The sequence below is a fragment of the Callithrix jacchus genome, chromosome 22 (genome assembly GCF_049354715.1).
Source record: "Callithrix jacchus isolate 240 chromosome 22, calJac240_pri, whole genome shotgun sequence".
NCBI classification, from domain to species: domain Eukaryota; kingdom Metazoa; phylum Chordata; class Mammalia; order Primates; family Cebidae; genus Callithrix; species Callithrix jacchus.
Window position 1 is genome coordinate 8,060,369 of NC_133523.1, and position 13,733 is coordinate 8,074,101.

The following is a 13,733-nucleotide window of genomic DNA, read 5'->3' on the forward strand; positions in this document are numbered from 1 at the left end:
CACCATGTTGGTCAGACTGGTCTCGAACTCCTGACATCATGATCCCTGGCCTCCCAAAGTGTTGGGATTATAGGTGTGAGCCACCACGCCCAGCTTGTTTGTTTGTTTGAGACTGGGTTTTGTTCTGTTACCGAGGCTGGAACTTTGTGGTGCAATTCTAGCTCACTGCAACTTCGACCTCCAGGGCTCAAGTGATACTCTCATCTCAGCCTCCTGAGTAGCTGGGACCACGGGAGCACACCACTATGACGGGGTAATATTTTTTTTTTTTGAGACGGAGTCTCGCCCTGTTGCTAGGCTGGAGTCTGGTGGCGTGATCTTGGCTCACTGCAACCTCTGCCTCCCGGGTTCAAGTGTTTCTCCTGCCTCAGCTTCCTGAGTAGCTGGGACTACAGGCATGCGTCACCATGCCCCACTAATTTTTTGCATTTTTAGTAGAGATGGAGTTTCACCATGTTAGTCAGGATGGTCTCAATCTCCTGACCTCATGATCCTCCTGCCTTGGCCTCCTAAAGTGCTGGGATTACAGGCATGAGCCACCACGCCTGGCTTAACTTTTATATTTTTTATAGAGAGGGGGTTTCACTATGTTGCCCAGGCTGGCCTTGAACCCCCAGGCTCAAGTGATCCTCTTACCTCAGCCTCCGAGGTAGCTGGGACTACAGGTGTGCGTCACTGTGGCTCTCTCTCTCTCTTTTTAAAGAAATCCCTGTTTCAGGGCCGGGCATGTTACCTCATGCCTGTAATCCCAGCACTTTGGCAGGCCAAGGTGGGAGGACTGCTTGAGTCTGGAAGTTGAAGGCCAATCTGGGCAACAAAGTGAAACCCCGACTCTACAAAAAAGTTTTAAAAAAACCAGCCAAGCATGATGGCCTGGGCCTGTGGTACCAGCTACTTGAGAGTCTGAAGTGGGAGGATGGTTTGAGCCCGGGAGGTAGAGACTGTACTGACCTGTGATCACGCCACTGCTCTCCAGTCTGGACAACAGAGCGAGATCCTGTCTCAAAAAAAAAAAAGTCCCTGTCTCACTTCCTCATTCCTCTCTTGGAGCTTTCTGGGATTGCCTCACAGAAAAACCACTTGTCCCTCAATCCTTGCCTCAGGCTCTGCTTCTGGGGGAGGGGCAAAATTAAGACAGCAGGGACTACTGCTTTATTGTTCATGGCTGTGTCGTGAAGCACCCTAAATAGTTACTGGCAGACAGCAGGTGCTCAATAAATAATTGCTGAATGAATGAACTAAGAGGCAAGGTCCTTCCCAAAGTTTTAAAGGCAGAAGGAACCTGGGCAGGTTGGCAGAGAGAGGTGGGAACATGGTGGGGAGGGCTGGGGTGTCCCCTAGTTGCTAAGGGATCCCCATGGTCCTTCCACCCCACCTCCACCCCAGGATCCCCCATCCCATCCCTGGCCTCCTGGCTGCCCACCTGCTCAGCCTTCAGGGTGAGTTCGATAAAGATTTGCTGCAGCTTCTCGTTGACGAAGTTGATGCAGAACTGCTCGAAGCCATTTTTCTGCAGGAGGAGGAAAAGGGTCCTTCCCTCAATGTCCTGGTGCTGAAAGTTCTGGTGGCCACACTGTGCTGCCCCAGGGATGATGGGATGTGGGCTGGAGGCAGGGGCCGTACCTGGAAGATCTCAAAGCCGTAAATATCCAGCACACCAATGCTGTACTCTTCCTGGGGCTTCTGCATAGCACGGTTGATGGCCTGTGGGGTGGGTGGGGACAGGAGGTCAGTGGGCATCGGTCAGATCTGAAGCCCCTGCCCACTACTCCCTAGACACATGCCTGGCCAACTTCATGGGTGATGTCCCCTCATGCCAATTTCCCTCCAGCCCTCCCCAGCTCTGCCCTTCCTGGCTCTCCCCAGGAAGACTGTGTACAATCTCCCCAGCCCCGTCAGTCACTCAGAGGAGAAGCCCCTGCCCACTACTCCCTAGACACATGCCTGGCCAACTTCATGGGTGATGTCCCCTCATGCCAATTTCCCTCCAGCCCTCCCCAGCTCTGCCCTTCCTGGCTCTCCCCAGGAAGACTGTGTACAATCTCCCCAGCCCCCAGTCAGTCACTCAGAGGAGAAAACCGTGTCAGTGCATCAGGGTCCCGGACTCAGAGCTGACTCTGTGCTTGAACCTCTCTGCATCTCTATTTTCTCTCTCTCTCTTTTTTTTAATGAGATGGAGTCTCGCTCTGTTGCCCATGCTGAAGTGCAATGACGCAATCTCGGCTCCCTGCAACCTCCAACTCCCAGGTTCAAGTGATTCTCTGGCCTCAGCCTCCCAAGTAGCTGGGATTACAGGCTCATGCCCCAATGCCAGGTTAATTTTTGTATTTTTAGTAGAGATGGTGTGTAACCATGTTGGCCAGGCTGGTTTCAACTCCTGACCTCATGATCCACCCACTTTGGCCTCCCAAAGTGCTGGGATTACAGGCATGAGCCAATGTGCCAGCTTTATTTTCTCATCTTTTTTTTTTTTTTTGAGACAGAGTTTCACTCTTGTTACCCAGGCTGGAGTGCAATGGCGTGATCTCGGCTCACCGCAACCTCCGCCTCCTGGGTTCAGGCAATTCTCCTGCCTCAGCCTCCTGAGTAGCTGGGATTACAGGCACGCGCCACCATGCCCAGATAATTTTTTGTATTTTTAGTAGAGACGGGGTTTCACCATGTTGACCAGGATGGTCTCGATCTGTTGACCGCGTGATCCACCCGCCTCGGCCTCCCAAAGTGCTGGGATTACAGGCTTGAGCCACCTCGCCTGGCCTATTTTCTCATCTTTAAAGGAGTTGATAATAGCAACTACCTTAAGGGGCTTTTTCTTTTCTTTCCTTTGAGACTGAGTCTTGCTCTGTTGCCCAGGCTGGAGTGCAGTGGTGCAATCTTGGCTCACTGCAAACTCTGCCTCCCAGATTCAAGAGATTCTTCTGCTTCAGTCTCCCAAGTAGCTGAGATTACAGGTGCCCAATACCACACCCAGCTAATTTTTGCGTTTTTAGTGGAGACAAGTTTTGCTATGTTGGCCAGGCTGATCTCAAACTCCTGACCCCAGGTGATCTGTCCTCCTTGACTTCCCAAAGCGCTGGGATCATAGGCATGAGCCACTGTGACCAGTCATACATTTTATATTTTATATTTATTTTAATTTTTTTATTTTGAGAGAGGGTCTCAGTCTGTTGTCCGGGCTGGAGTGCAGTGGCTTGATCATGGCTCACTACAGCCTTAACCTCCTGGGGTCAGGGATTTGTGTCACAATGTTTGTGACACGATGCCCAGCTAATTTTTGTATTTTTGCAGAGACAGGGTTTTGCCATGTTACCCAGGCTGACTCCATATATTTAAAAAGTTTTAATTTTATTTAATTATTTATTTATTATTGTGAGATGGCGTCTTGCTCTGTTGCCCAGACTGGACTGCAATGGCATGAACTTGGCTCACTGCAACCTCTACCTCCCAGGTTTGAGTGATTCTCCTGCCTCAGCCTCCCAAGTACCTGGGATTACAGGCATGTGCCACCACACTCAGCTAATTTTTAAATTTTTACTAGAAACAGGGTTTCACCATGGGCCAGGCTGGTCTCAAACTCCTGACCTCAAGCTATCTGCCTGCCTCAGCCTCTCAAAGTGCTGGAAGTACAAGCGTGAGCAACTGCGTCTAGCCAAAAGTTTTTTTTTTTTTTTTTTTTTTTTTTTTAAGAGACAGGGTCTTGATCTGCTGCCCAGGCCAGAGTGCAGTGGTGCAATCATAGCTCACTTCAGCCCTGACCTCCTGAGGCTCAAACATCCCCCTACCTCAGCCTCCTGAGTAGCTGGGACTACAAACGCACACCACCACACCCAACTAATTTTAAATCTTTGTAGAGGTGGGGTCTTGCTCTGTTGCCCAGGCTGGTCTTGAACTCATGGCCTCAAATGATGCTCCCACCTCGGCCACCCAAAGCATTAGGATTGTAGGTGTGAGTCAGTGCACTCGGCCTCCATCAATGTTTGTGACTCCAACACGTCCACCCTACCCTCCAGCCCCAGTCCCACTTGCCTCCACAAGGAAGTCGAAGAGGCGGGCATAGAGCCCCTTGGCCAGGGCATCGCGGGTGTAGGCTGCCTGCTCCACATTGAGGGTCACATCGATGGACTCACTGCGCCCGCCCCAGCGGCTGTCCATCTTGCGGCTGGTCAGCTTCTCCTGCAGTCTCCCGCTGTCAATGCCCAGCAGGTAGGCAGGAAAGGCCAGGACTACCAGGGTGAAGGTCAGGGCAAAAACGGGGCAGCTGATGGAGCTCTTGGGCCTCCTGCATGGGCCTCCCATTATCCCCGTCTTGCCCAGTGACCAATGTTGTCCTCGTGGGCTCTCAGCCTCCTGGGGGCTGAGCTAGGAGGATGCAGTTCACACACACACAGGCCTCCATCCCACCTTCCCTGGCACCCACACTCACGGTCCATGCTCTCCACTCGGGCATAATTCCCGTCTTCACAGAAGCTGATGTTTCCCAGGTGCAAGATTCCTGCCACAAGCTGCAGGACCAGCTGCTGGACACTGGGTGGGATTCCAATGACCTCCATGGCGCTCTGTGGGTAAAATGGAGGCAGAACCTGTGCCTTGAATCCCAACCTCCAAGCTGCCTCCAGGGTCAGGCTTTCTGGGCCACAGCACAGACTCAGGGAGTGGGCATCATTGGGTCCCTGTCCTACTCCTTTCAACCACTTGCTGTGTGACCTTGGGTAAGTGCCTACACCTCTTTGGGCTTTGTTTTTTATATTTTTTATTTATTTTTATTTATGTATTTTTTTGAGACAGAGTCTCATTCTGTCACCCAGGCTGGAGTGCAGTGCCACAATCTCAGCTCACTGCAACTTCCGCCTCCCGGGTTCAAGCAATTCTCTGCCTCAGCCTCTTAGTAGCTGGGATTATAGGCGTCTGCCACCATGCCCAGCTAACTTTTGTATTTTTAGTAGAGATGGTTTCACTATTTTGGCCAGGTTAGTCACCCACCTTGGCCTCCCAAAGTGCTGGGATTACAGGCATGAACCACTGTGCCCAGCCTTATATTTTTTATTTTGCAGACAGAGTCTCCCTGTTGCCCAGGCTGGAGTGCAGTGGTGTGATCTAGGCTCACTGCAACCTCCTCATCCCAGGTTTAAGCAATTATCCTGCCTCAGCCTCCTGAGTAGCTAGGATTACAGGCATGAGCCACCATGCCCGACCTGGGCTTTGTTTTCCTCATTTTTTTTTTTTTTTTTTTTTTGAGATCAAGTCTCACTCTGCTGCCCAGGCTGGAGTACAGTGGCATGATCTTGGCTCACTGCAAACTCTGCCTCCTGGTTTCAAGCAATTCTCATGCCTCAGCATCCCCAGTAGCTGGGATTCCAGTCACGCACCCCTCCCCCTGCCTCCCTGGCTAATTTTTGTATTTTAAGTAGAGACACGGTTTTACCACGTTGGCCAGGCCAGTCTTGAACTCCTGCCTTCAAGTGATCTGCCTCCCAAAGTGCTGGGATTATAGGTGTTAGAAACTGTGCCCAGACTGGGCTTTGGTTTCCTAATTTGTAACTTGGGAGGGTTCCCGGGGTGAGGTCTGTCTGTCTGGGGTCTGGAGTGGAGGCCAGTGCTCACCAGAGTCTCACCAAAGTCGCTTCTGTCGTCAGTGCCGTCCACCTGGTAGGTGTCCGATTGGTTGAGGTAGTAATAGTAGTCAGGTGTCATGAGCCCTAGGTTCTGCCGTTGCTCCTTTGAGGCTCCTTCCAGCAGCTGGAGGGTGTGCAATGCTCATGCATCTGGTGCTTGCCTGGCTCAGCCCATGATCCCCACATCTGCCCTGCCCCTTGCTCCCAGGTGTGGCCTTCCCATTGTCTACCCCACCAGGCTCCCTCTGCCCCAGCCCCTTCCCTGCACCTGGTAGTAGATGTGGAAGTTCCTCTCGTTTTCATTCTGCATGACCACACGGGACTTCTCCAGCAAGAAGTTGGAGATCTTGCCCCCGTCTGGCTCCCCACCTCGGCTGAACTGGATCTCAAAGTACTTGCCCTGAATCCAAGAGAACCATGTCAGCAACTCAGCGTCCTGGGGTGCAGGTGGGGGAAGGATTGGGGATGGGTCTTTTTTTTTGAGACCGAGTCTCGTTCTTGTTGCCCAGGCTGGAGTACAATAGCGCAATCTTAGTTCACCACAACCTCCACCTCCCGGGTTCAAGCGATTCTCCTGCTTCAGCCTCCTGAGTAGCTGGCATTACAGGCATGTACCACCACGCCTGGCTAATTATGTATTTTTAGTAGAGTCGGGGTTTCTCCACGTTGGTCAGGCTGGTCTCAAACTCCTGACCTCAGGTGATCCTCCTGCATTGGTCTCCCAAAGTACTGGGATTAGGGATTGCGTCTTATGAGCCTTGCCTCTCTTCCCTTCCTTTTTTTTTTTTCTTGAGGTAGAGTCTCATTCTCTTGCCCAGGCTTAAGTGCAGTGGCACAACCTTGGCTCACTGCACCCTCCACCTCTGGGGTACAAGTGATTCTCCTGCGTCAGCCTCCTGAGTAGCTGGGATTACAGGTGCCTGCCACCATGCTCAGCTAATTTTTGTATTTTTAGTAGAGATGGGATTTTGCCATGTTGGCCAGGCTGATCTTGAACTCCAGATCTCAAGTGATCCACCCACCTCAGCCTCTCTAAGTGCTGGGATTACAGGCATGAGCCACTGTCTCCGGCCATACATTTTATATTTTATTTTATTTATTTTAAATTTTGAGACAGGGTCTCAGTCTGTTGCCCAGGCTGGAGTGCAGTGGCTTGATCATGGCTCACTTCAGCCTCAACCTCCTGGGGTCAGGGATTCTCCCACCTCAGCCCCCTGAGTAGCTGGGATTACAGGCGCCTGCCACCACATATAGATAATTTTTGTATTTTTAGTAGAGACCAGGTTTCGCTATGTTGGCCAGGCTGGTCTCGAACTCCTGGCTTCAAGTGATCCACCCACCTCAGCCTCCCAAAGGACTGCAATTACAGGTATGAGCCACCTTGCCCGGTCTGCTTGCCTTTTTCACCAGCTGTTTCTAACTTTGGCTCAGGCTGTGTCCGTGGCCAGGACTGCCCTTTCCTCCCTCTGTGAAGCTCCAAGCCCTCACTCAGCATAACCAGTCCTGTGCCTGGCACGTGGAGGCATTGTATTGTATTGACCTGACCCGCAGTCCCTCCACCACAACACAGAGGCCTCCATGTCTCCATGGGATGCTCCTGGTCCCAGTGACCATGGGTATCTCCCTTACGTCCTCCCTGATGCCAGAGCAAGGGCCTTACAAGTCTCTCTTCTTTGGTCTGTGACACCATCTGGAATTTGCTCTGGCCAGAGGTTGGAGGGCAAAGAAGTTCCCTGCTTCTCCTCTCCGTCATCTCCTTTCAATAACAACACAAGTGATACCAGCATGCTATACAATGAAACACCGGTGATATGTAACATACTTATTTTACTGTATAATAAAATTATATAAAATGGGCTGGGTACGGTGGCTCACGTCTGTAATCCCAACACTTTGGGAGGCTGAGGTGGGCAGATCACAAGATCAAGAGATCGAGATTATCCTAGCCAACATGGTGAAACCCTGTCTCTACTAAAAATACAAAAAATTAGCCGGGCATGGTGGTGCACACCTGTAGTCCCAGCTACTCGGGAGGCTGAGGCAGGAGAATTGCTTGAACCTGGGAGGTGGAGGCTGTGGCAAGCTGAGATTGTGCCATTGCACTCCAGCCTGGCAACAAGTGAGATTCCATCTAAAAGAAAATTATATAAAATGACCTGATGCAGTATAGTCCCAGCTATTTGGGAAGCTGAGGTGGGAGGATCACTTGGGCCAGGAATTCAAGACCAGCCTGGGCAACATAGTGAAATCCCATCTCCAAAAAATTGTTTTTTAAAAATTATATGGGCCTGGTGTGGTAGTTCACACCCGTAATCCCAGCACTTTGGGAGGCTGAGGAGGGTGGATCACCTGGGGTGGGGAGTTTGAGACCAGCCTGACCAACATAGAGAAACTCCATCTCTACTAAAAATACAAAATTAGCCGGGTGTGGTGGCGCATGCCTGTAATCCCAGCTACTTGGGAGGCTGAGGCAGAAGAATTGCTTGAACCCAGAAGATGGAGGCTGTGGTGAGCCAAGATCGCACCATTGCACTCTAGCCTGGGCAACAAGAGCAAAACTTCATCTCAAAAAAAAATTTTATAAAGTAGTGTAACATGTTTTTGAAATTCATGCATGCTTCTGTGTATATCAGTATTTTATTTTATTTTGTCTTTGAGGGAGAGTCTTATTCTATTGCTCAGGCTAGGCTGCAGTGGCATGTCTCACTGCAACCTTTGTTCTCCAGGTTCAAGCGATTCTCCTGCCACAGCCTCCCAGGCACCTGCCATCACACCTGGCTAATTGTTGTATTTTTAGTAAGGACAGGGTTTCACCATGTTGCCCAGGCTGGTCTTGAGCTCCTGGCCTCAAGTGATCCACCCACCTCGGCCTCCCAAAGTGTTGGGATTACAGACGTAAGCCGCTGTGGCTGGCTGTGTATCATTATTTGAAAACACACACTATGTAATTCCATTTGTATGAAGTTCTAGAATGGTGAAACTAAGTAATACTGAAATAAATTCAGGAGAATGGTTGGATATGGGGTAGGCTGGGAGTAGAGATGGACTAGAAAAGGACATCAGGGGACTTTTTTGGATGATGTTGATGCTCTGTATATCGATTGGGATATATTTTATTTTATTATATTTTTTGAGATGGATTTGCTCTATTGTCCAGTCTGGAGTGCAGTGGCATGATCTTAGTTCACTGCAACTTTTGCCTCCCAGTTTCAAGCAATTCTCCTGCCTCAGCCTCCCGAGTAGCTGGGACTACAAGCATGCGCCACCACACTGGGCTAATTTTTGTATTTTTAGTAGAGACAGGGTTTCACTGTTTTGGCCAGGCTGGTCTTGAACTCCTGACCTCAGGTGATCTGCCTGCCTTGGCCTCCCTAAGTGCTGGGATTACAGGTGTGAGCCCCTACACCTGGCCTGAGTATATGGAATTTATTAAACCATTTCCATGTGCAGGCATAATATTGAAGTTTATGAGATGGATATTAACATCATCCTCATTTTATGGACGAGCAAACAGAGTAAATTCAGGAAGTCGTGATGATTTTTTTTTTGCCCAGGCCACACAGCTCACAATGACAGAATCCGACCCTAAATCCAGATCTGTTTACCTATCCTATCTTCCACTGGGCCTAGCACAGCACCCACACAAAGAATGAGTCCCAGAACTATTGCTGAAAGAAGGAATGAGGCTGGGTGTGGTGGCTTCACTCTGTTGCCCAGGCTGGAGTGCAGTGGCCAAGATTGTGCCACTGTACTCCAGCCTGGGCAACAGAGTGAGACTCTGTTTCAAAAAAAAAAAAAAGGGAATAAATTGGACCTGAAATGTGAATAGGAACAATGTAGCATGGCTGCAGCCAGGGGAGCATTTAAGAATGTTACACAGGAGTGTCATGGCCTCCACAGTTCTGCCAATGGGGGACTCTCTTTTAAAACAGACCATGAGCAGGAAGTGAGTGTCCCATTCAGGAGTAGGTATTTCCTGCTGAGTTTCCACTGGGCTGTTGTCCTTGCAATGCAGGTGTGTGTATGTGTGGGTGTGTGTGTATAAAGGTCAGCATGGAGGGAGCAGGGCTCCAAGCAGGGCTGCAGAGACTCACAAAGCGGCTGGAATTGTTGTTGCGCACAGTCTTGGCGTTGCCGAAGGCCTCGAGCAGCGGGTTGGACTGCAGGATGATATCTTTGACGTGCTGGGGGCAGAGGCAGGTGGGGTGGGAAGAGGTCAGACTGGGGCAGGAGTGCGGATGGGCGGGGCTGCACTGCTGTGTAGGTGAGGGTGACCCAGCTCACCCTTGCCTCACCTGGACCTTCTCGCCTCCGCCAGACACCTTGGAGATGTACCCCATGATGTATTTGGCTGCCACTGTCTTCCCAGCTCCACTCTCTCCACTGGGGATGAACAGAGGAATAAATGATCAGTGGATGGGGTTGTGGGGAAGAGCCCTTTTTAGTGACTGACCATTCATTCATTGAGCACCTACTGCATGCCTGCCAGTATTCTGGGTACCGGGAATACCATAGTGAACAAGACAGATAAAAATCTCTGCTCTCATGCTGGGTGTGGTGGCTCCTGTAATCTCAGCATTTTGGGAGGCTGAACAGGGCGGATCACTTGAGGTCAGGAGTTTGAGACCAGCTTGGCCAACATGGGAAACTCCATCTCTACTAAAATACAAAAATTAGCCGGATATGGTGGTGGGTACTTATAATTCTAGCCACTTGGGAGGCTGAGGCAGGATAATTACTTAAACCTGGGAAGCAGAGGTTGCAGTGAGCTGAGATGCCGAGATTGTGCCACTGCACTCCAGCCTAGGTGACAGAGTGAGACACACACACACACACACACACACACACACACAATCTCTGCTCTCATAGACCTGGCATAGATTGACTGAGATGGGGTCTCACTCTGTTGCCCAGGCTGGAGTACAGTGGTGATCATAGCACATAGCGCCTGTTGCTGCCTGGGACTCCTGGGCTCAAGCAATCCTCCCCCCTCAGCCTCCCGAGTAGCTGGGGACTACAGGTGTGCACCACCGTGCCTGGCTAATTATTTCATTTTATTTTTTTGAGACAGGGTCTCACTATCACCAGGCTGGAGTGCAGTGCTGTAATCTCAGCTTACTGTTCCCTCTGCCTCCTGGGTTTAAGCAATTCTCCTGCCTCAGCCTCCTGAGTATCTGGGATTACAGTCATGTACCACCACCCCCAGCTAATTTTTCTAGTTTTAGTAGAGACAGGGTTTCACCATGTTGGCCAGGATGGTCTCGATCTCTTGACCTCGTGATCCACCCACCTCGGCCTCCCAAAGTGCTGGGATTACAGGCGTGATAGAGACAGGGTGTTGCTATGTTGCCCAGGCTGGTCTTGAACTTCTGACCTTAAGAAATCCTCTTGTCTTGGCCTCCCAAAGTGCTGGGATTACAAGCGTGAGCCAACACTCGTGGCCTGAGGTGACATTTAGAGGAGACAGACCAACAATAGCAGAATGAACAAATAAAATACATCATGAGTCAGATGGTGATAAGAAAAATAAAACAGGGTGAGGGCAAAGAGGGACAGCAGGGCTCTGTTCAGATGGGGAGTTTCAGGATAACCTCCCTGGGGGCAGTGATGATGTTTCAGTGGGGGCCCAGGCAGCAGGGTCTGTGGCCCCCCGCAACCCCATCCATACCTAATAATGACACACTGGTTCTCACAGTCGATGAGCATGTTCCGGTACATGTTGTCCGTGAGGGCGTAGATGTGTGGGGGATTCTCGTACTGGGCCTGGAAGGGGAGGTCAGGTCTCAGCCCAGGGCTGGTGGCCAGGGGTCTCGGGGTTATGCCTCCCACCCAGCCCCGGCCTCACCGCGCCCTGGTAGAGGTCGATCTCTCGGTCTGTGAAGTAAGGCATCTGCTTGAAGGGGTTTACGGAGATGAGCACGGAGCCGATGTAGGTCTGAGGGATGGTTAAGGGTCATGCTGAATACTGGTAAGTTTTGTCCTTCCTGTCCGTTCATCCTGCCCCCACCCAGGGATTCCCAGAGCTCCACTGCTTGGAGGTAGAAGAGATGGAGATATCAGATACACCTTGAGTCTCTTGGAAAAAGGGTTGGCCGGGCTCGGTGGCTCACACCTGTCATCCCAGCACTCTGGGAGGCCGAGGCAGGTGGATCACTTGAGGTCAGGAGATCGAGACCAGCCTGGCCAACATGGTGAAATCCTTTTTCTACTAAAAACACTAACAATTAGCCAGGCATGGTGGCGCTTGCCTGTAATCCTGGCTACTTGAGAAGCTAAGGCAGGGGAATCGCTTGAACCTGGGAGGCGGAGGTTGCAGTGAGCTGAGATCGGGCCGTTGCACTCCAGCCTGGGCAACAAGAGCCAAACTCCGTCTCAAAAAAAGCAAAACAAAACAAAACAAAAAAACCCCAAAACAAAAACAAAATAAACATTAGCCAGGCGTGGTGGCGCATGCCTGTAATCCTGGCTACTTGAGAGGCTGAGGCAGGAGAATGGCTTGAACCCGGGAGGCAGAAGTTACAGTGAGCTGAGATCGCACCATTGCACTCCAGTCTGGGCAACAAGAGCCAAACTCTGTTTCAAAAAACAAAACAAACCCAAAAAACAAAAACAAAAACAAAATTAGGCGTGATGGCACATGTCTGTAATCCCAGCTTCTTGGAAGGCTAAACGGGAGAATTGCTTGAACCTGGGAGGTGGAGGTTACAGCGAGCTGTGACTGCACCATTGCACTCCAGTCTGGACAACAAGAGCCAAACTCTGTCTCAAAAAACAAAACAAAAAAACTCAAAAAAAAAAAAAAAAAATTAGCCGGGTGTGGTGGCTCATGCCTGTAGTTCCAGCTGCTAAGGAGGCTAAGGCAGGAGAATCGCTTGCTTGGGAGGGGGCGGTTGCAGTGAGCCGAATTGGTGCGGCTGAACTCCGGCCTGGGTAACCGAGCAAGACTCCATCTCGGGGCGGGGGCGGGGGGAGGGGCGGAGATAAAAAGAAAAGGAGAAAAAACAAGTTTGGATCTGGAAGGAGAGAAACGGAACCCGCGGGGGCTAAGCTTCCCCAGGACAGAGGGAGCAGTGGCAGCCACAGCTGCCTCCAACCAGAGCCCCGCTGTCCCTCCGTCTGTCCTCTGTCTCATCTCCCAGTGCGCTCCCGGCCCTCCCTCTCTGGTCCTCCAGCCTCCACTCGGTCCATGGACCAGCCCATGGCCCAGCCATCCACTCCTTCCCTGCCTGCCTATCCCCCTCCTAGGCCCAGGGTACGAAGATGTAGTCGTCCATGAAGCGCTTCCGGAGGTTGCCAGCGATGGCGTCTTCGGTGATCTGGGGCAGGAGCACCATGTCGTCCACGCCGCTCTGCTTCACGTTGTGGCTCTGCCAGTGGAAGCGCTCCTTGCTGCCCTGGAGGGGGACGGGGGGTCGGGGTGAGCTCCTGCATGGGGACGAGGCGTCTGGCTCACCAACGCCAGCAGCTTCTGGGTTCTGTCCCACCTCCCCCGCCCCACCTGCATTCCTCCTTCCCCACCTCAGGGTAAGGCTGGCAGGGTTCAAGCCACGCCCCCTGTCTCCGGACAGAAGATGCACAGCTCAGATCCAGCCCTCAGCCCTCTCTTTTTATTTTTATCTTGTTTATTTATTTTGAGATGGAGTCTCGCTCTGTCGCTCAGGACGGAGTGCTGTGGTGTGATCTCAGCTCACTGCAACCTCCAGCCCCACAGGTTTAAGCAATTCTCCTGCCTCAGCCTCCCAAATAGCTGGGATTACAGGCACCTGCCACCACGCCTGGCTAATATTTTATATTTTTGGTAGAGACGGGGCTTCGCTACATTGGCCTGGCTGGTCTGGAACTCCTGACCTCAAGTGATCCACCATCTCGGCTTCCCAAAGTGCTGGGATCACAGGCATGAGCCATCTTGCCTGGCCTCTTTATTTATTTATTTTTTTCATTAAAATTTTTTTTTTACACCAGGTGCAATGGCTCAGACCTGTAATCCCAGCACATTGGGAGGTTGGGGCAGAAGGATTGCTTGAGGCCAGGAGTTGGATATCAACCTGGGCAACATAGCAAGGCCCTGCCTCTATTTAAAAAAAAAAAAAAAAAAAAAAAAGACCAGGCATGGTGACTCAC

General features: G+C 51.2%; 1 protein-coding gene across 3 annotated transcripts in view; it reads right to left on the reverse strand.

Annotated features, from left to right (window-relative positions):
- The window catches only part of MYO1F (myosin IF), a 53,005-nt gene that overhangs the window by 23,769 nt on the left and 15,503 nt on the right, over window positions 1-13,733 (reverse strand). For all 3 annotated transcript variants that reach the window (XR_013531041.1, XM_035284717.3, XM_035284716.3), the window contains exons 2-12: window positions 12,869-13,006; window positions 11,458-11,547; window positions 11,281-11,375; window positions 9,908-9,995; window positions 9,707-9,796; window positions 5,881-6,012; window positions 5,602-5,736; window positions 4,424-4,556; window positions 4,027-4,223; window positions 1,624-1,704; window positions 1,424-1,510 (exon numbers count right to left, since the gene is read on the reverse strand). Coding sequence is in view for 2 of the 3 variants with exons in the window: in XM_035284717.3 (XP_035140608.2) it covers window positions 1,424-1,510; window positions 1,624-1,704; window positions 4,027-4,223; window positions 4,424-4,556; window positions 5,602-5,736; window positions 5,881-6,012; window positions 9,707-9,796; window positions 9,908-9,995; window positions 11,281-11,375; window positions 11,458-11,547; window positions 12,869-13,006 (1,266 nt within the window). In the remaining variant the exon portion in view is untranslated. The remainder of the gene's footprint in view (window positions 1-1,423; window positions 1,511-1,623; window positions 1,705-4,026; window positions 4,224-4,423; window positions 4,557-5,601; window positions 5,737-5,880; window positions 6,013-9,706; window positions 9,797-9,907; window positions 9,996-11,280; window positions 11,376-11,457; window positions 11,548-12,868; window positions 13,007-13,733) is intronic.